The sequence below is a fragment of the Talpa europaea genome (assembly GCF_964194135.1).
Source record: "Talpa europaea genome assembly, chromosome: 1".
Taxonomy (NCBI): Eukaryota; Metazoa; Chordata; class Mammalia; order Eulipotyphla; family Talpidae; genus Talpa; species Talpa europaea.
In genome coordinates, this window is record NC_140073.1 from 156,459,168 (window position 1) to 156,478,666 (window position 19,499).

The window sequence follows — 19,499 nt, forward strand, 5'->3', positions numbered from 1 at the left end:
TCTGCAGGGAGGTGAGAGGACAGGAGCCCCAGGAAGGAGACGGGCGTGCCGGGCCGGCCCAGGAAAGCCCGAAGCCAGGAGGGCCGTCGGAAGGGCAGCGTGGCTGTCCCAAGAGAGGGCAGTGCCCCCTTCCCACACTGTTCTTCGGAGACGCAGCTGCCATCCCAGCATGGAAAGTGAGCCCACTGTGCCCTGCATCCTCCCTGCAGCCTTGGCCTGGCCACACAGCACCTTCTAGACTGTCACGTCCCTGAGAACCGGACTCTGTCCCTCGTTGTGCCCAGCACAGGGGGGGCCCATGCAGCGAGGCAGGGACTTGATGCCTGAGGCTCGGTCAGGACCAGCGGCAGCATCTCACGGCTGTGAAGTGGCCAGAGTGTCGTCCTGCACTGGTTCCAGGACCGGTGACGCCGGCACCCTTGTGGGTCACGGGACAGGAGACCCTCGAGTGTGGCAACCCCGGCCTTTCAGCGATGCGAGGAAGCCTGTCCATGCTTCGCCGTGGCAGGGGAAATTATTTTCCCAGGAAGCAAACTAATGTGGCCCGGGGACAAACAGGCTCTCTGCCTGGCGCTGGTCACTGCACAGATCCTCCTGGAGCTCCAGGACGACAAGGCCCGGGAGCCCATGGAGCTGTCCGCCAGCAGTGGGCTGGGTGGGCGAGATGGACACCCGCAGAGAGGGGTGTCAGCCGGTGCTCAGAGCTCCCCCACCCCAGGCCTGCGCCCTGTATCGTGCAGCAGCACTCATGAAGTTCTCTAGCAAAACTGGCTGTGAGTGGGTGGTCACCTGTAGGGGAAGGATACGCACATCCTTCTCCGCTCGGGTGTCACAAGCTTCTTCAGGACTGCGTTGCCCCTGCCAGGGGCTCTGGTGACTTGGGAACCCTCCCACCTTCATCCCTGACATGTTTTGTTTGTGCGGCAAGAGCTCCAGCCTCTTGTCTGCCACTCCTCCAAGCTAATCAGGTGTCAGTGTGGGAGTCTGACTCAGCGGACAGTCCAGCAGCCCCACAGCACACTGGCAGCCTCGGGGCTTGCGTCCCCCAGCTGTGTGCCCGCTGCCCGGGCTCCGCAGAGCCCAGCGAGCCCGATGCTGCTTCCCCGTGCCCCGCGGAGCCTGGCTGTGTCCAGAGCCGGGTCTCGGGGGGTCCTGTCTTAGCTCAGCTCTCAGGAATCAGGCCCAATCCTGCACTTCCTTCCCAAACGAGAACTGCAGATCATTAGCCGTAATTAATAACTTATTAATGAGCAGTGAATTACCACTCAAGGAAAGCTGCAGCCCTAGAGTGCGCTAAGAGGAAAGCAAGTGGCTTTAACCTTAGGGTCTCCTTTCCTGGCGTAGGGGTCTTCTCAGGGGCGAGAGCCCCGTGTGGTCACCCATGTCGGACGTGGCTGGACACAGAGCGTGACTGGCCAGTTCACTGGTGACGTTTACTCGGAAACGAAAAGGAAATCACCCCTTAGCCTTCGCTGGGGTGTGTGCATAACACAGCACCGGACACCGACGGAAGATGCCATCGTTAGATTTCAACCCCGTGCGGGTGAGACACCTGGGGGTGGCTGGTTTCTGCCACGGGTGGATTCAATCGGTGAACAAATGCCACTGGGGGCGGCTCAGCCGGGTCCCCCCACAGTGACCGTGTGTGCACGGGCAGAGCCTGGCGCTGCCCCGGGGCCTTCGACAACATATTTAGGGAAGAAACACCGTCTCTCGCCCTTCCCCTTGCCCTGCTTGAGCTGCCGTGTTGGCGCGAAACCGCCTGCGTCCCAGCGACGCTTAGCCCTTCGCGCTTTGCCTTTCAGAAAAGTTTGGACGGGAACTGAAAGGAAGTGGATGAGGACAAGTAAAATGGCTTATTTACCCTCTTGGAGAAACACAGAAATGTGTTGCTCCAGTGATGAGAACCCCCTGTGCCTACTGTGGGCAGATTGTGTAACCGGCGGGCGAGGCCGGGCACTCGGCGGGCAGGGCCTGCGTGACGTGGGGTGGGCGCGAGGCCGGTGTGCATCGTCTGCCTCCCCGTGTGGGGCCGGAACGTTCAGGTCCGCCTTGGCTTTCCATGCACAAGCACTGCCCGGGGCTGCCGGGGTGTCTCATTTTTCAAGTGATGGCAGAAATCACAGTTTTTTCGATGAAATCTCCCAAATTCAGTCTACGTTTACGATGTCACTGCCCACTCGGCCCAGACTCCAGGCCACGAGACTACAGAGCTGGCTTGAAGTTTGCTTTTTGCCTGAGTGGCCTCATATTGGCCCATTAGATGAGGTTCTGGGGCCGGGGTGTTTCCGCTGAGCCCAGCCGCTGGGAGTTGGGTGTGGGTGGGGCAAGGAGACGTCCCCAGCCGGCTGGCTCTGAGAATCTGCTCGCTGCAGGATTCTGCAGACACCGGGAGTACGTGGGGCGCCAGAAGGTTCTTCACCAGAGGTCCCAGTTTGCTTTCTCGAGAACCCCCAGGAGCCAAGCCTTAGAGCTGCCCCCACCCCCCAGCAGCTTCCCATGTAGGGCTGGTGCTTCAAACCTTACTTGATGAGCAGCTGGGGGCTTAGGCCTGGGGCCAGCCCAGGTATGGACACACCTGCGCGCATGCAGTGCACCCTAGTGCTCATTTAGGGAGCCAGCTTTGCGGCCTTGAGGAAGAGCTCGCAGCCCGGGCCAGCTCTCCATCCTGGTCCTCATGCCCCGACGCAGACTTCAGAGCGCCGGGCCAGCCCAGGTAGCATGGATCCTTCCAGAGCTTTGCTGCCAGTGGATGGTGATTGACACACAGAAACGGTCCCATTTGCCTTTAAAGAGGGTGTGTCCTTGGGGAGCCACACCCCACAGAGAATGAAGGGAGGGCACCGTGGGCTTGAGTGTGGGTGGCACCGGACCCCAGAGTCAGGCTGGCAGTGAGTTTATTCCAAAGAATTTATTTTTGGTTTTAAGGGGTGTTTCGACCTTGTGTTCTAAAGCCGGTATGAAAGGAAGCCTGATGGACAGCGTCTGTCCTGAAAGTGACTTGTCTGGGTGTCAGGGGGTACTGTTGGGAGAGAAGGAATCACTCTGACATGTCCCCAAACAGCAGGTGTCCCTGCAGGCAGGAGGGGCGGGGCCTGGGTAGCAGTGGGGTCTTGCGTCGATCTTCTCACTGGCCTCATCCCCCACTCGGCCATCCGTGCCTTCCCCTCCGCCCACTGTAAGCACGTCTGTGGTGTCCGGAAGCCTGTGTCAGCTAGGAGTGCTCGTGATGAAGCAGAAAAGGGCCTTGGGACCCCAGGAGGAGAGGGCCCTCCATCCCCACTGTAGCCCTGGTGGGCGTGCAGGACCACAGTCCCCGCAGTGAAGAGGAGACCCAGGCCACCCTTTGAGTGCAGAAGAGTTTCTTTACAAAGGGACAAAGATGCGGCAGAAAGAGGCAGACCTGGGGGAGTATCCGAGGTGTCAACCGCCGGTCAGCCCAGCAGGGTAAGGGTTACCCAGTGAGCCTCCAGCAGACGGGGCTGCCAGCCCAGACGGCCGCTCGGGGCCCAGGGAGATACTGTGTCATGTTCCTCCCCAATCCACACACCTGCTCGTTCCCACCACCGAGCCCGGTGGGGAGCCAGAGGCCCTGGAGCCTGGGTTCCTGGATGCAGCCGCATGGCTGCCCACTGAGGAGGGGTTGGGGCAGAGAAAGGGCATGGCAGGAAGGTGGGGGCAGACACAGGCCCTCCCGGGTGCCCTGCCATCTGGGCTCTGTAATGCCCCATTGTCGAGGAAACCCACACCCAGAGGACAGGGCAGGGCACCCTGAGAGTATGGTGGAGATGACGCCTCCCCTGGCCACCGTGAGGACGGGCCTCAGTCCCGTGTTTCCTGGGAGCACCGGATGACCCGAGCCCCTGGTGGGAGGGGGTGGTTTTGAGTGGCTTTTGTGTTAGCAGTGAGCTGCTGGCTTGGTGTTTGTCTTGGTCAGTCTGAGCTGTCCAGCAGGCCACCTGATGTGTGCACGTGTCACCTGGTGTCTTGCTAGAAAGCAGGTGGGGGGTGGAGCCCCAGCGTCTGCACCTGCCCCCTGCTCCGGCCCGGGCTGCTGTGGTCCAAGACCAGTGGCTTCCCTGCGCCTCCCCTCGGGTGATCTCTTTGGCTTGTTTCTGAATCGGCTAGGCCAGCCTAGGGTAGTTCCCCTCATGACATCCAGAATGTTCCCAGGCCAAATATCAGCATAAATCAGCATCACTTTTCAGGTAGAAATTTATTTTTTACAGCCTAGTCCTCCATCTGGTAAATGCCCGTATGTCGTGTTGCTTACCTGTGAGCTTAGGAGATGAGGATGTACCTTCTGGTGCTGTGTGGGACTGCAGCGCCCTGGCTGGCGTGTAAGGGATCCCAAATCCCACCCCGGGGTGCTCACCCTGATCGCCCCACCCCACACCTGGGTCACAGTCTGAGTGTTTTGAAGTCTATTTTTAAAAGCTCTATGTGTCTCTTTAGTACCTGGCGAGGTTTGGGAATTACTAGCACAGTCTGTCTATTTAAAACCCGGTACCGTGAAAACCTTCCACGTAGAACATTTAGAACTTAATCTGCTCTAAGGAAAAAATAATGGCAGGAAAGTTTAAAAACAAAAAGAAACCAAGCGCCTTTGAAAGCGTCCCCCTAACAAAGCAAGCGGCGTTTGGCTGGACTGGGGGGGAAACACTTAGTTATGTTTTTGAGTCTAAAATTATGTGACCAGATCGTTCATTTTGATGCTGGGTAACTGACGCAAATCATTAAGCATCCCAGGGGCTCATTTGTCAGCACAGTTCATGTGTGCTAGGGATTCGCTAGGTTATTTTCCCCTGCCCGATCTTTTCAAGGTTAAGAGTCAACTGTCCACTTCCCCTGATCCAAGAACTAGCATTTCTTCTGATGGCTCATCTAGGAATTTTGATTTTGAGTTTTTCCCCTACTACCATCCCTGTCCCTCCCTCCTCCCTCTTAACCTCCGAGCCCTCAGGATGTTTGTTAACGTCCACTGGTTTTTCAGAGTGTTTCATGTCATCAGACTCTCTGCTGTGGAGATGCCCAGCATTTGTTTTTATCATCTGACTTGCCTCCCTACACATAATTCTCAAACTCCATTTTGTTAAAAATGGCCACGTCTCATCCTTTATCGTGGCTGTGTAGTACTCCACCGTGTGGACATACCACATCTTCTTGACCCACTTGTCTTTTGATAGACTCTCAGCCTGCATCCATGTCCTAGCTATTGTAAATAATGTTTTTGTGGATACTGTGGAACATACAGGGTTTATGTTGCTGGTTTCACATTCTTGAGACAGATACCAAGCATGGGATTGCTGGGTCACATGGTATTCTGGTTTTCGTTTTTCAAGGTAAATCCAGATTGCTTCAGCACCTTTGATTTGTTGATCAGAAGGTGTAGCCTCATCTTGAAAATCATCTTCTCGGACCACTTGACACCAGTTGGGGATCATGTCCTGCTCCCTTGATTGGTTTTCGTAGGGCCTCGTAGGGCCCCGCTGCTGGCCTCCCCAGCAGTTGCTTTCCCAGAAGTGGGCCTCTTGTCCCGCCTATATCCAGAGACGGTGCATCCAGTGGCTTTTTCAGGCTCCCTTGTGCACAGTCATCGGAGGCGCCGGGTCCCTGCCCCACAAGATGCACTGCACCCCTTTCTCTCTGGAATCCTGTTTCGTACGATGCTTCCTCTTCTCAGAGCCCAGCCGCTCTGGGCGCGCAGGCATGTAGGCCCCTCAGGCTGACCCGTGCAGGTTCTGGGGTCCGCGTCGCCGCCGAGGTGTTCACCTGACTTGTTTATTCCTAGGGCATGTCACTAGTGCGTCCGGGGCTCCGGTGGCCGGCGGCGTCAGCCTGGTGTCCTTCAACAGCCGGCAGGACGGCATGCAGCAGCGCTCGTACTCCGTCTCCAGCGCCGACCAGTGGAGCGAGGCCACGGTCATTGCAAACTCGGCCATCAGCAGTGGTAAGAGAGGTGCTGCCCGGACCCGCGGCCACTCACGGTCCTCACGCAGCCAGGGCCGGCGCGGCGCCCGCTCTCTGCGCCCCCCGCGGACCAGCCAGGCGGCGCGTGTCGCACCTTCGTCCGCAGAGCAGGCAGGCCTCGCTGGGCCTCCACCCATCATCACACACGCCCTCTTGGGCGCAGGGAGGAGGAGGTGTTTACCCCCTCCCGAGCGATCTGGAAACTGAGGCCACACACAGGCAGGTGCTCAGCCTGGTCACAGGCCAGGGAGGCAGGGAACAGAGAAATAGTGAGACTGGGAGCCCCGATCACCTCCCGCCAGGACCCGGCCTGCGCCCCGCCCCATCACACGCTTCAGACTGTAGAGCGAGGTGGTGGCTTATTCTGTCAAAAAAAAAAAAAAAAACGAAAACCATCGTTTCCCGTATCAGCTTTCCAAGACTCCTGGGGCACCCACTGCCTTCTGGGGCGCCCCTTTCCTGGTGCACGTGGCCGCTGCTCAGCGTCCCGCACAGCAGGAGCTGCCCACAGGTCTGTGGGTCCCGGGCCAGGCAGCGTCGATGCGGCCACGGCTCTGCCTGGGGCGTTTTGTCGCTGGCCCGGGCACCGGTGTTTAAGGGACTCCCCGCCGGTGTGTCATCTGTCAGGCCAGGTTGTAGAGCAACTTTAGCATAATTCGTCCTAATTAAAAGATTTGGCGTCAGGTCTTCCCCGTAGGCCCATAGGCCCGGCAGCTGCTGCGGCAGGACGCTCGCTCTGGGTCAACAGCCCCCCTATCCTCGTGTCCCCACGCTCCTCGCCGCCTTCGGGACCCTTCGAGACTGACGGGTCCAAACCCAGGGAGCCGGGGAAGCTGAGTCGATCAAGGAGGCCCGAGCAGTGGTGACACAGGGCCGGGGCCCGGGCTGGGGCACAGCAGCGCCGGTGCTGGCAGCCCCGCCTCTGGGAGAAGGCGCCTGGCAGGCAGCGGTGCCCCCGCCCCTGCTCTCCGTGCTCCTCAAGGCCTTCCGCTGCCTTTCACCTGAAATCCGGAGCCACAAGAGCCCACCACGGGCAGTGCGGGCCATGAGCCCGACATGCCCCGCCTGGCTGGCTCTAGCACCCACCTGCCCCGAGCCTCAGTGGGCCTTCTCCCCGGCAGAGCCCCCCGGCAGCCTCACCCCTGGCCTCGGAGCATATCTCTGGCGTGTCCTCCCTGGCGTGTCCTCCCTGGCATGTCTTTCCTGGCGTGTCCTTCCTGGCCGTGGCTTCTGTAGCCGCGCGTCTGCCGACGCCTCTGAAAGGAGGTGCAGCGGCCCCAGACTCGGCGATTTATTTCTCAAGCTCTGTCCAACCGGGCGAATTCCGTGGCCACCGCTGGAAGGCCCCCTCCATGCTGGCCGAGCCCTCCTCTCCAGCCGCCGCTGCCTAGAGCCCCGCGTGGCCAGCATCCTTGGGTCGTCCCCACAGCCCACTCAGCTCCGCGGGTTCTGTTCCGTGTGCCTAGGGGTGTGTTTGGGAAGATGGGGGAGGAGAGAAGTGCCTGGAAGGGCCCACCGAGCCCCCTCTTCTCCGTCCCGGCAAGGAGCCGTCTGCCTGGCCCTCTGTCCACGGCTCCGGCTTTGATGGAGACGCCCGAGCCGCCGGCCCCCCCACCCTGCCGTCGGGGTGCCGTGTCCGGTTCTGGTGCCCACGGGAGGGCCCTGGCCCTGTCACAAGGCATCTGCGGTTTCCCACAGAATCGATTGTGTCGATCCACACGCGTGGACGTGGGTATCCCCTCCTGAGACCAGACCCCCGCCCCGAGCCCCACTTGTCCACTTGTATTGGGGCAGCCAGGGGAGCAGGTGCGCCCCAACCCCGAGGACTCTTTACACTCTCACTGGGGTCTCCCAGGCGTTCTCTCATGGCCTGGCCTCTGGTCACACAGCTCACCCTCTCGCCGCCGTCCATCTGAGTGACTCTGCCCTCATAGCGCTGCCCTCCGGCTCAGGTGGGCGCACTCATGCTGCGCACTCCCCTGCCCCAGGTGCCCACAGTCAGGCCCGCTGCCCGCCACACCCCAGGCCTCCTCCATCAGCAGGATCAAGGCCGCAGGTGATGGCCACAGAGGCCGGTGGCACGACAAGCCTGAGGAGTTCACTTATCCGACAACACCCACAGGGCAATATCTCTTGGGGCATCACCTGTGGATGCACAAGGGCACCTTAGGGCCCCCAGACCACAGGGCTTGAGCTTGAACAAGGGTGAGAACAGGTGCACTCCCGGCGTGGGTGTGGAGACCTGAAGGAGGCCAGGCTGGAAGTGTGCAGAAGGCCTCAGGACCGCGGGCTGCAGCGAGGAAAACCCCCTGGAGGGATGGGCACTTGAGCGGCGCTCATGGCAGTGGGTGGGCCGGTGCAGTGCCAGACCTCAGGGGAAGCCCTGGCCGGGTTCGGGAGGCTTGGTGGGGGGCTGGGGCAGGGGATGGGACGGACAGCCGAGGTATCACCGTGAGGTGACGGGTGCTCGCCGGACCAAGTGCAGTGACGTGAGGGGCCACAGGGAGGGGGACGTGCAGAAAGAAGGACGGACTTGCAGAACGGACTCCCGTCTTCTCAGACTTGCAGCCCGCACCTGAACTGGCAGAGATCCTGAGGGCGGCGTCTCACGACGTGATTTCCTGAATGGCTGTCCCTCGTGCCTGCATCCTGAGGGATGACGGCACCGTCCCCAGGAGAGTGACTGACGGGGAACAGGGGCCGAACACACTCAAGAGCCGGTGCCATCCGGGGCTCTGTGCGGGTCGTGTCCTCTGCCCTCTGGTGCTGCTGTTAGCTCCGCCTCCAGGCCCGGAGTGGGGCCCCAGAGCGGAAGGGTCAGTGTCTCGTCCTGGGCGTGCCGCGTCCAGGCCTCCCGCCCACAGCAGCAGTGAGGGCGTCCCTTAGCGTATCACACCCAGGGCCGGGGCTCGCCCACCCGTCCTCCGAGCATCGCGTCATGAGAATTGTTGCTTCTCAAAGTGTGGTCCGTGGACCAAGGGGCCGCTGCCAGCCGCAGGAAGTGGGTGGAAACGCAGAATCCAGGCCCCCGCGCCGGCCTGCGCTGCGTGTTCCCAGGAGCCCGGGACGGAGAAGCCCTGCCTGCCTGCCGGGGGGCCGCGCCCTGGCTTTCCTCTGGCCGCGCCACCTCCACCCCGACTCGTCCATCCGGTGTCCAGCGATTTTTAATGACCCTCAGGGCCCAGGACCCGACGGCCAACCTCAAGAACAGGCATTTGCGAATGGATCGCGAGACCTCGGCGTGCGCCTCGCCGGGCCCTGCTGAGCTCGGGAAACTATCCCCAAAGAAACAAACACGATGAGGGCTTTTCTGCCGTCTCCTCCTCCTCAAGCCGCAGCTGATGCAGGCCCCCACCCTCATTTTTTTTTAATCATTTCATCCTTTTCCCTCGAGTCTCTGGTTCGAATGTCAAAAGGCTTACATGGTGTTCGCGGTGGGGCCGGGGCGAAGCCAGGGGCTTTTGAGTCCGAATGCCCCCCCTCCCGTGTTGGTGAATGTGCCCCCTGTGGACACACACTTCTATTGTAGACATACTAGCCGCAGCCTTCGCCGCCGCCGTGTCCACACTAAATTAAGACTTTGGCTCAGAGAACTTTTCAAAGTCCTCCCCTATGGACACGGGTACCCTGGGGGGGCTTCTGTCTTTTAAGCAGCTGCGAGCAACGCCTAATTAGCTAGATTACTTTGTGGTGATCTTTGTGCCAAACTGCATAACGGGAGGCTCTGGTTAGATTGAGGGGGGAGGCAGGGGGAATCCATTCTGAGAAATGGAATGCCCCACTGCTTTATGACTGCGCCTGTTGTAAGGTTTTACATTTAAGTACCTGAGGTTTAAAATTAAGTGTCTAATGTAATTTGGCGTTGCTAACATCAGGCCCGCGTCTGCCCTTAGAGGAAATCCAGACAGCCCCGCGCAGGATTGCAAATTGCCATCTGCCGGCTTGCGAGCCGCTCTGAGGATGGGGTCCCTCTTGGACCCAGCACCACATGCTGCTCGGCGTAATTTTTTAAATGCAGCAACATATTCATCTTGCACTTCTGCGTGGAAAAAGGCCTCTCCAGGAGTACATGAAAAATTAATTTTTTTACATTTTTCCTCACTCTCCTAAGTGTTTGACAGAAGTAATTTTTGCAGCCAGAGAGAATAAAAACCGGTGGCTGTAAATCCCTGTCCTGGAACCCCTTGTGCAGATTCTTTATGGACCTGGAATTGATCTCCATGTCAGAGCCTCTTGTGGTCGGAACTGTTTATCACCGTGACGGCGGCAGGGCGCCCGCAGACAACTTATAATCCCGGTGAAAGAAATTGGTGTTTGCAGTCAATGAAGGGGCAGCTTGATTTTATTGATAGATTCAGAACAATTATCTCTGCCACAGCTATTGGCTCAGGGTTTTCTTGAATCTTACCGGATACCTGTACTTATTTATTTACTTAGATAAATCCTTTCAGCTATAGGTAATTCTCTCTAGAAGTGTTAGCCAAGAGTTAGCATGACTCGGTAGCCAGGGGCCCTGGGGGTCACCTGTAGCCCCTGGCCTGTTGTCTCGCTGCGAGGCAAGAGCGCTGCCCCATGGCTCACACATGTGCTGAGAGCTGGCGCCAGTGCCCGGCTCCCCGGATGCTCATCTGCGTGTTTCTAGTGTCTCAGACGCTGGCAGGCCTGCCCGGGCCAAGGGCCTTGACAGTTGCTGTGGCAGCCCCCCCCTCCCCAACTGTCAGGCTGTTCTCATAGCTCCACCCCTTTCCCCGATTGCTTCCCCGCAACCATTAATCTTCCACCGGCGCCGGCTGGCCGTCACAACCATGTTGCATCGCTTCAAAGGACTCGTACACATTTCTGTCCCACCACCACCCCCAGTCTGCTCCACTTGCCGCTCCCGGCCTGGTCAGTGTCCAGTGGGACAGCCACATGCGCCGTTCCCGCCTCTGCACGGAGAGTGTGTGTGCACGCAGGCCTCCGACACCGTGGCCCCGGGTCTTCCTGCTGGACTCTGGGTCCTAGGCAGCCAGTCCTGGCGCTGGACTAGAGTTTTACTGACTTTTAAATGTGTTTTCCTGGGATGGCCGTTTTCCCTTGGCTGCAGTAATGACAGACTAGAAACACAAGGTTCGCTTTGGTGGGCATCCACCTGCGCTGCTTCTCTTTCTGTAGTCCCGGGGGAGAGGGCTCAGCACACCTGTGTTCGAGACCACGGAGCATGCCTCAGCCGTGTGCCCTTTGGCTGTGGGTTCATATTTTTAGCTTGAGCGCCCCGGTGCCTCTTGGCGAGTATGCTGACAATTCCGGCGTGTGACCAGCAGGTGGTAGTAGTGTGACACTGTCCCACCAGGAGACTTCATTTGTAGGAGGTTTTTAATTTTTTTTATTTATACAAGCACTGGGTACAGTCAGAAGCGCAGGAGGGTGAGAGAATTCACCAGAGCCAGTGGGGAGCAGAGCAGGCAGACTGATGAAACACGCTGCTGAGGGGAGCAGCGGACGGCAGGAGAGGTCTGCGCGCCTTGTGGGACCCTCGCCCGGTGGCCGGGGATCGAACCGGCGCTGCAGAGGCTGCAGACAGCTTCGCAGCCCAGCGCTCAACCGCTGCGCCACCAGGGGAGGCCCTGTAGGAGGAATTTAATGAAGGAAAGGAAAAGGCCATTTGCTTCCACTACCTTTGCTGCCAACTGCCTCTGTGTTAGGAGCTCAACACCTAATACTTTCCTGAGAATCCTCACCCCTGTTTGTAACTCAGGCTTAAAAAGCTTAAGAAACTTAAGATCACACTCTAATCATTAGCTAAAATCGAAACGCAGGGCTGTCCAATTCCAGAGCTCATAATTTCCCCTCCGCCATTTTTTTTTAAGGAGAAGCAAATGCTTCATATTAAGACAGGGTATCATAAAAATTCTTTTTGTAGAGCTTGCTTTTTTAGGGAAATAGAACACAAACGTGCAGTTTCCCTCCTCTCACCTGTCCCGAACTTTCCCTTTCAGAAGTCCCTCCCAGATCTCGGGGGCATCCTGAGCCCCTCCTTGGGGCTTGTCATCAACCCGCAGCCTAGCGGCAGCGGCAAACAGCCCACGGGCTCTCGGCTCTCCCAGCCGGCCTCCCTCCCAGCCCCACACTGGGCTCCCGCGCCAGGCTGGTCGTCCTCATTAGAGGGATGACCCCAGGTCCCTCTGTGCTCAGAGCCGGCCTGCCTTTCTCTGCATGTGGCCACGCAGAAAGCAGAAGCTTCCTAGGGTAGCTGACCGCAGGGGGTAAAAGGTGTATTTTTTTCCTCCCAATCAGAATGTCAGTACTTTGTACTCCTCTCCTTAGCTCCTTCCTCTCAGCTATTTCTAGCAGCAGGTGCTGACTGGGGAAGGCAGCCCCCATCTCAGAACCCAGCGTCCATTCTCACTTCCCCTGGCAGAAGGCCTGAATGGCTCAGGGGATGGCCAGGAGGACACAGTTGCCAACTAATGCCCGGGCCAAGTCTCTTAGCCCCTCTGGCCCTCGGTATCTTCAGATAGTGGCTCTCAAACGGGTGATTGTGCTGTCCCCAGAGGACACTGTGACGTCTGGAAACATTTTGGGTTATCACACAGTGGGGGTGCTTGCAGGGACCTAGTGGGTAGAAGCCAGAGAAGCTACTAAATACCCTGCTGTGCGCAGGACAGCCCCACCCCTGCACAAAGAATGACCCCCAAGGCCATGCCTCTGGCGAGCAACCCACGGGGACGTGAAGACTCGGCCCTGGCACGCCTCACACCCTAGGAAGCCAAGTGAGAGCCATCCCGCGAGACGGGGAGAGGCTTCCTGTCCTGACCGCCCCAGGGTGCCTGGCCCGCCCGGCCCCGCTCGGCTTCACAGACCATCCCTGGGCAGAGGGCGACACCACCGGCCTTGTGGGGTCCTGCTGGCCTCACGATGGGCCAGGCACACATGTCCGAGGAGGAAACCCAGGCAGAGGGCGACGTAGATGCCCGGCTCCCGGCTGCCCCATGTGCCCCTGGGGTAGACCACACCCACTGAGTGTGCCCTGACACCCCCAGATTTAGAGGCTACAAAATGGAGGTAAACTCACCAAGTGGAGACTGAGAGACCAACACCCTGAATTCAGGTTTAGCAAACCAGTTGTGCCAGTGGGGTTCTCCAGCAGGCTCCCCGTCAAATACACGGAGCCCGCCTGGAAGGCCGGGACCAGCCCCGCCCATGCACTCAGAGCAGAAGGCCCCCTTCATCCTGCATGGCCGACCCGCCGTCTGGCCCACCCTTGGCACCAGCCAGTTGGCTGTGAGTCTCCTCAGCCTCCACCCAGGGCCCCGCCCCGTGGCTGCCTCTTGGGTCCTGCCCAGAGCATGTGGCCCGATGCCCTCTGTGCCCCCGGCTCCCCTCAGCTCTGCCTCCTAGTCCCACTTCACCTGCCTTCATTCTGGTTTCCCTAAAATCCAGCAAACTCAATTAAAAACAGACATGAACCGGCTTCCCCGTGGCCTGCCGCTGCCCCAGGTGGTCCACACCCCCGCTGCTCCCTCACCAGAGCTGCCACGTGCAGAAGGGAGCAGGTGGGGGGGGCACCAAGAGCGCCCACAGGAGCGCACCCCGAGGCGTGATGGTTAGGAGCGTCGCGCTGAGTCCGTGCTGGGTGACCCTGACCTCCTTCAGGAACTCAAATAAAACCCACGCTGGGTGGGCTGACCCGACGCGGCCGGCCCCCCACCTGTCACTCAGCACAGGTTTCCCCGCCTACCCCCAGGTGTGCACTTGTCCCGAGCCCTCCACCAACCCTAGCAGTGGCACAGGGCGCACAGGGCCCCCAGGCCTCTGGAGGGGGAAGGAGAGGACATGGGTCACGGCAAGTGAGATGTGGAAACCTAGGCATGGAGAGACGAAGGCTGCAGACGAGGGTGCCCAGGGCGGCGTTGCACCTGACACCCGCTAGTAGGAGCCGGCGCAACCCAGCACTGTCAGGTGGCTCTGAAGGCGGGGGGTTTCTCTTTCCGTGCACGTGTTCAGCAAGTGCGTATTTGCAAGTGGCCCAGAGAACAGCCGGCGGAGGTGCCCAGAAGGGCTTCACGGGTAGAGGGCATGCAGACGTCGTGCAGGGCAGAGCTGACCGAGACTGACATGCCCCAGAGCAGGGCGCGGGGTCCCGGGAAACAGCTGGAGGAAGCAGGGCCCAAGCCAGGCCAGGAGGACAGACCCAGGAGCCCACAGAGGTGTGGACCCTAGCCCGGCGCAGCTGCACCCCCAGGGCTTCCGCAGCAGAGTGGTGTGACCTCAGGCGCTGACCCTGTGGGGTCCTCTGGGGGCATGGCGCCTGCATGCAGGCAGGTCTGGGGGTCTCTGAAACGTGGCCTTTGCCACCCCTGCGGCCTTCTTGGTTCCTCCTTCCTCGTGGTCCTCAGCGCAGCAGCCCCGGGATTTAGATGTCACAGCTGCTGCCAGTTTTGTAAGGTTACTTAGTGTTGTTGATGCTTTTTTAATTTTATATATTTTTTACATCATTTTTCATTTTTGCACAATGTATGCATTTTCATTTTGGTTATATTCCCCATGCAGTTCCCACCCCCCTTATTTTGACCCTAATCCCTCCTCCCCTCCCCCTCAGTGTGTTTCTGGCTTATAGCTGCTTGTTGATTTTGATTTTACTTTACCCAGAGGACACAGAATCATCATTCAAAAGGGCACCTGCACCCCTGGGTTTATAGCAGCCCTGTTTACAATAGCTAAGCTTTTCAAACAACCCAAATGCCCCAAAATAGATGACTGGATCAAGAAGATGTGGTCCATGTACACCATGGAATATTACTCAGTGATCAAAAAAGATAAACTCATGCCATTTGCAACAACATGGTTGGAGCTGGAAGGGATCATGCTCAGCGAAATAAGCCAGAAAGAAAAAGAAAAATACCGGATGTTCTCACTCATCACAGGAATTTAGAAACCCTAAATAAGGGACCAGGAAAAAGACTAATTATAATAAAGGTTACTTAGTGTTTTTAATGATTTTTGGCCCCTAGATTTTTCATGTCAGTTTTCAATTTCAGCTAATTTTTTGGAAAGGTAGAAAGTATCATTTACTATTTATAAGGTAGCATAGTATACAACGATTCTCAAATATATATGCTGTTTCTCCATCTGGAAAGAAAATGTGTAGTCTTTTGTCTTTGCAACGCTAGAACATCCCACTTCATAGCATTGTGTATCTTCAAGCAGCATAGGCCTCTTTCTCACAGTTTTTGGGGCCAGGAAAATATTCCCTTTGATTTTCTGAGCTTTGCTCTGGTCCACAACCAGGAGTCAGGTAGTTAAGAAACCCCAATCCAGCTGTTTCCCCTTTAGTGGATTAAACTTGGTTAAATCTTCTTCAGCCCTCTCACTCCTGTTGTACAGTTTATATGCAATTGTTGAAAGATGTTCCTAAAGGACTTAAAAATGTTCAGTACGAAGAACAGAGGAGCAGATGTGAAAGTGGGGCGTGAAGAGTAATTACAAAAACACAAATAATTGTGAGATGGTTAAATGGAGGTTGGTGGGTAGGTCGATAGGCAGATAGATAGACAGGTAGGTAGGTAGGTCAGTAGGCAGGTAGGTAGGTAGGTAGGTAGATAGGGTGGACGAGCTAAGAGGATGGATGGGTGGGTGGGTGGATGGAGTTGGTAAGAGAGTTGACAGATGGCTGTTCATGGTTGACCACAATCCTCAAACCTTCTATTTATTTTCTCCTTTAGTCCTTGTGTATGACTTTGGCTTTGCATTCTTAAATTTCTTTCAGTGACTGTATCTTTCACTACATCTGTGCCTTATTGTCTGACAGATCAGATTATTAACAGAAAACTGTATTAAATTAATTATACAATGGTACTAAAAATTTTATATCTTGAGGAAACAGATGGTTATTTTAAATGACTTAAAATTTTCTTTTTATATGAAGAAACACTTTAAACATATTTAGTTATAAATGCTATTTTAATTACTACATTATTTCTGCAGTGGGATTTTAAAAGTTATTACATTGACAAAGAAATGTTTCTCTGTATATTTCAGAATCACTTAAAATGTGTACTTATTTGCAGACAACAGTTGTAATTACCTCTAAAATACAGTTTTGGGGGATTAATAATACTAATAAATAAATCATTCAGCTCCCACCTGATTTCCCGTCTGGCCGCAGTTCTAGATTTAGCTCTAAATGACAGCTGCTGTCCGGAGGCCTGACTCGGGCTCAAAGCCTTGCCAGGGATCTTCTTAGATGGATGCTCTTTTTCTTTCGTAGTGTTTATAAAGAAATAGTGGTCCCTAGCCAGAATCTGAAATTACCCCCGAGGTAGGCATTACTGCTTTAGAAATATTTTCCATATATAGTATAACTGGAAAACAGAACGCTTCGGGTACTTCGAAATTTTAAGCCTTGTTTTCCAAAATTGGAAATTCCACCTTCAACCATCCGTTGACCCTGTTTGTTTCCTCTTGAGCTTTGCAGTACCGCAGAAAGTGAAATAAACCCCCTGACCCCCAAAAAACAACAGCCAGATACCTTTGTCCGACAGCTGCTTGTCTTGGAGGCGTCGGTGTCCAGGAAAGCCCGTGGCCAGAAACACCACTTCACCATCTCCGAGGGAGGGGCGGGTGCAGGGGATTGAAGTCTGGGGATGCGCATCAGTCAGGAGGCAGTGACCGCGCCATCCAGCCACATATTCTGGAAAAATTATCATCCGCCAAAACCATCTCCAGCAGTCAAGGCCTGGGCTATTACCTGAGCCGCCGCACACCTGGGCTGTCCTCGCCGCCCTCCTCGGGGCGCTGGCAACACTGGGAGCCAAGGATCCTGCTCATACAAGTCCCTATGCAGCCCTTTTTAAGGAAATTATTTGTCCTTCCAAACAATATTCCATTTTCCCTTAAAATTGTGGAATGCTGCTGTCTTGAAAGTCTTGCGCGGCTGTAAGTGTAGGGCATGAGGTCCTAGGGTGAAGGGCTGGCAGCGAATGGGCGCCACGTCTGCCAGACACCTTGATACACACATCCCAGCCCGTTTCTGCAGCCTCCCTGCCCACCTGGGGCAGCTGGGCTGACCGCCCTTTCACACCAGGCAGGTCTGGGGGTCTCTCCTATCCATTACCTGCCCCACTAGACTCGAAACTTCCGTGGGGCTTGGTCTGGCTCCCCCTCTAGTCCCTAAGCCTCAACAAGGGGGTTGCGCAGTCAGCACCCACCTGTGAGCTCCCTCAGCTCTGTACCAAGGTGTGACCAGCTCAGAACTGCGTCGCCCTGTTGCCCCCCGAGGCGGTGCTGCTGCCGCCCTCGCTGGCACACGTGAGCGCTGAGCCTGGGGAATGGGGTCCCTTGCCCTGGCTCACACCGCTGGCAAGAGTCGGGGGCACGACCCGGCCCGCTGCCCAGCCACACCCTGGGGGGGGGCGTGTGGAAGTGTCCCGTGTGAACAGGTGGGGGCTGCCAAGGTGTTCACTGCCCCCACCCCGGTTCTCTTCTCGGCTCCCCGCCGCAGATACGTATGATTCACGTGAAAATGTTTGAAGTCAAGCTGTTTTCAAGTGTGAGTTTAGTGCTAGAGAGAGCACAAGTCAGCCGGGAACCCCTGAGAATTTTCCCCTGGACTCCTTCAGCCCGAGCCTTTGCTTCATCAGAAAGCCAGGGCGGAGCGTGCCCTCGGCTGCAGGAAGTGGGGCTGGCAGGCCCAGCGGCCGGCAGCGGCGAGGGGGCGGCAGCGCGGCCGGGGCCAAGGCCAGGACACCCCGGGCCCGTCCACATACCCTGTGGGCCACCCGTGGGGGAAATTACAGCCCTGCGGGAAGGCCCATTCAGGGCAGAGCCGCCCCGTGACACCCCGCAAGGCCTGCAGGTCCTGTGCCGCCCCGGGCGGGCGGACATCCCCAGGCAGTGGGCATGCACGCTCACGAGGTGCCCACGGAGGAGGCAGCGCAGCCTGTGCCCTGCCGGCGAGTGCGGGCGTCCGCGTGGACGAGGGGGAACCTGCCTGGATTTCCCGGGCCCACCGCGCCCCCGGAGCCCGGCCCCCCGGGCTGGCCTGGGAGAAGTGCCAGGCGCGAGGGCAGAGGCGGCAGGCCCGGCTTTCCTTGAAATCGCATATTTAAAGTTTTCCCGGAAACATGGACAGTGCCGTGGTCAGAGCTGCAGCAGCGACGCTGACGAGGGCGGCGGGAGGGCTGCGCTTGTGCCCAGGAGGCAGAAGCTGCCGTGACCGTCGTGGCTGCCCCTACCCTGCGTCTCTGCAGCGCCGTTTGTTCTGGCCCTTCCCAGGGGAACAGGCCCGCCGAACCCCTGTTTCCAAGGCGGTTTCCCAGGCAGCCTCTGCCCGCACACCCCGCGGCCCCATCTCTGCGCCACCTGCGGACACCTGTGAGGCCAGAGCCTCGGCTCGCACGGGACGGAAAGGCCTGCAGGGGGCGGGACCCCGCTCCTGTGGAAAGGGGTCCTGACGTCTCGAATTAGAAAACAAACTTGAACTTCAGGGAAGAAAGTACCTAGACTTCCCTCCTTGCCAGAGCCAGGAATCAGGGAAGATGCTAAAAATAGCCACATCGCTGCCCCCAGGGCCTGCTGGGAGGTGCAGAGCCCAGGGGCTGCTGGTGGGAACCTCAGGGAATTGAGGCATTTCTGGGCTGGAGTTTGTGGGAAGTGGGGGGCAGTGAATGCCCAGCCTAAGCTGTGGACGCAGATAAACTTGGGGTGAGCATCTCTTTCCAGGCTCATGCCTGCCGAGGGCCCCTCAGGAAAGCCTCCCCCCGGGGTGGCTCCATTTCCTCCGCCCCCGCAACCATGGGATCCTAAAAGGAGGGGGGAGCCACAGTCCCAGCCTGGCCTGGGGGACATCCCAGGGCGGGGGGCGGGGACACTTGGCCAGAGTGCAGTTTCAGAGAAAATCGTGGATTATTGCAGGGGGGCGGGGAGAGCGAAAGGAAATGTATTCCCGAGGAAAGGGGGCAGGCAGTGCCCCCAGGCTGGGAGGAGGCCCCTTCCTTGTTGGGGAGGCTGGTGGGTAGTCGGTTCTTTTAACCTCACCCCAGGGGATAAAAGGCAGCAGTAGGGGAGAATGGGAATGAGCTCTGCTTTGATAAATAGCGACTGGCAGATTCCACTCCTCAGCTGGGTCTCCTGCAGCCTCTGCTGACCCTCCACCAGCCACAGGGGGCTGGGGTTTCTGCTTAAGGAAAAAGAGAAAAATGTCAGTTATTATGTTTTGGAACACAATCTTATCTTTCATTTTATTTTACAGCAATTTCCCCAAAGATCAACCGTAGTATCTGATTGAACTATATTGACAAAATTTTAGCCACGATAAAGAAAATGCTCTATGCTCAAAGCAAATGCAATTCAGGATCTCCAGCCACTTATGTTATTTTATTTTTGCCAGGACAAAGCCCAAACTCCAAGACCCTGGGAGAAGTAACATGATAAAACCATTGTGGTGGAAATGAAGTCAGTTCTTTTTTGAAAAAAAAAAAAGGAATGTTTTAGAGTGAATGCTGAATTATTCATTGCTTTTTGTCAGAAGTAAGTTTAATCTCAGTTTT

General features: G+C 57.2%; 1 protein-coding gene across 2 annotated transcripts in view; it reads left to right on the top strand.

Moving 5' to 3' along the window:
• The window catches only part of AGAP1 (ArfGAP with GTPase domain, ankyrin repeat and PH domain 1), a gene marked incomplete at both ends in the record, with an annotated part of 360,154 nt that overhangs the window by 244,544 nt on the left and 96,111 nt on the right, over positions 1 to 19,499 (top strand). Inside the window, one exon of one of the 2 annotated variants that reach the window (XM_084255022.1) lies at positions 5,792 to 5,950. The exons of the other annotated variant lie outside the window; for it this stretch is intronic. Within the exon in view, the coding sequence (XP_084111148.1) occupies positions 5,792 to 5,950 (159 nt within the window). The remainder of the gene's footprint in view (positions 1 to 5,791; positions 5,951 to 19,499) is intronic. 2 annotated transcript variants of the gene reach the window in all.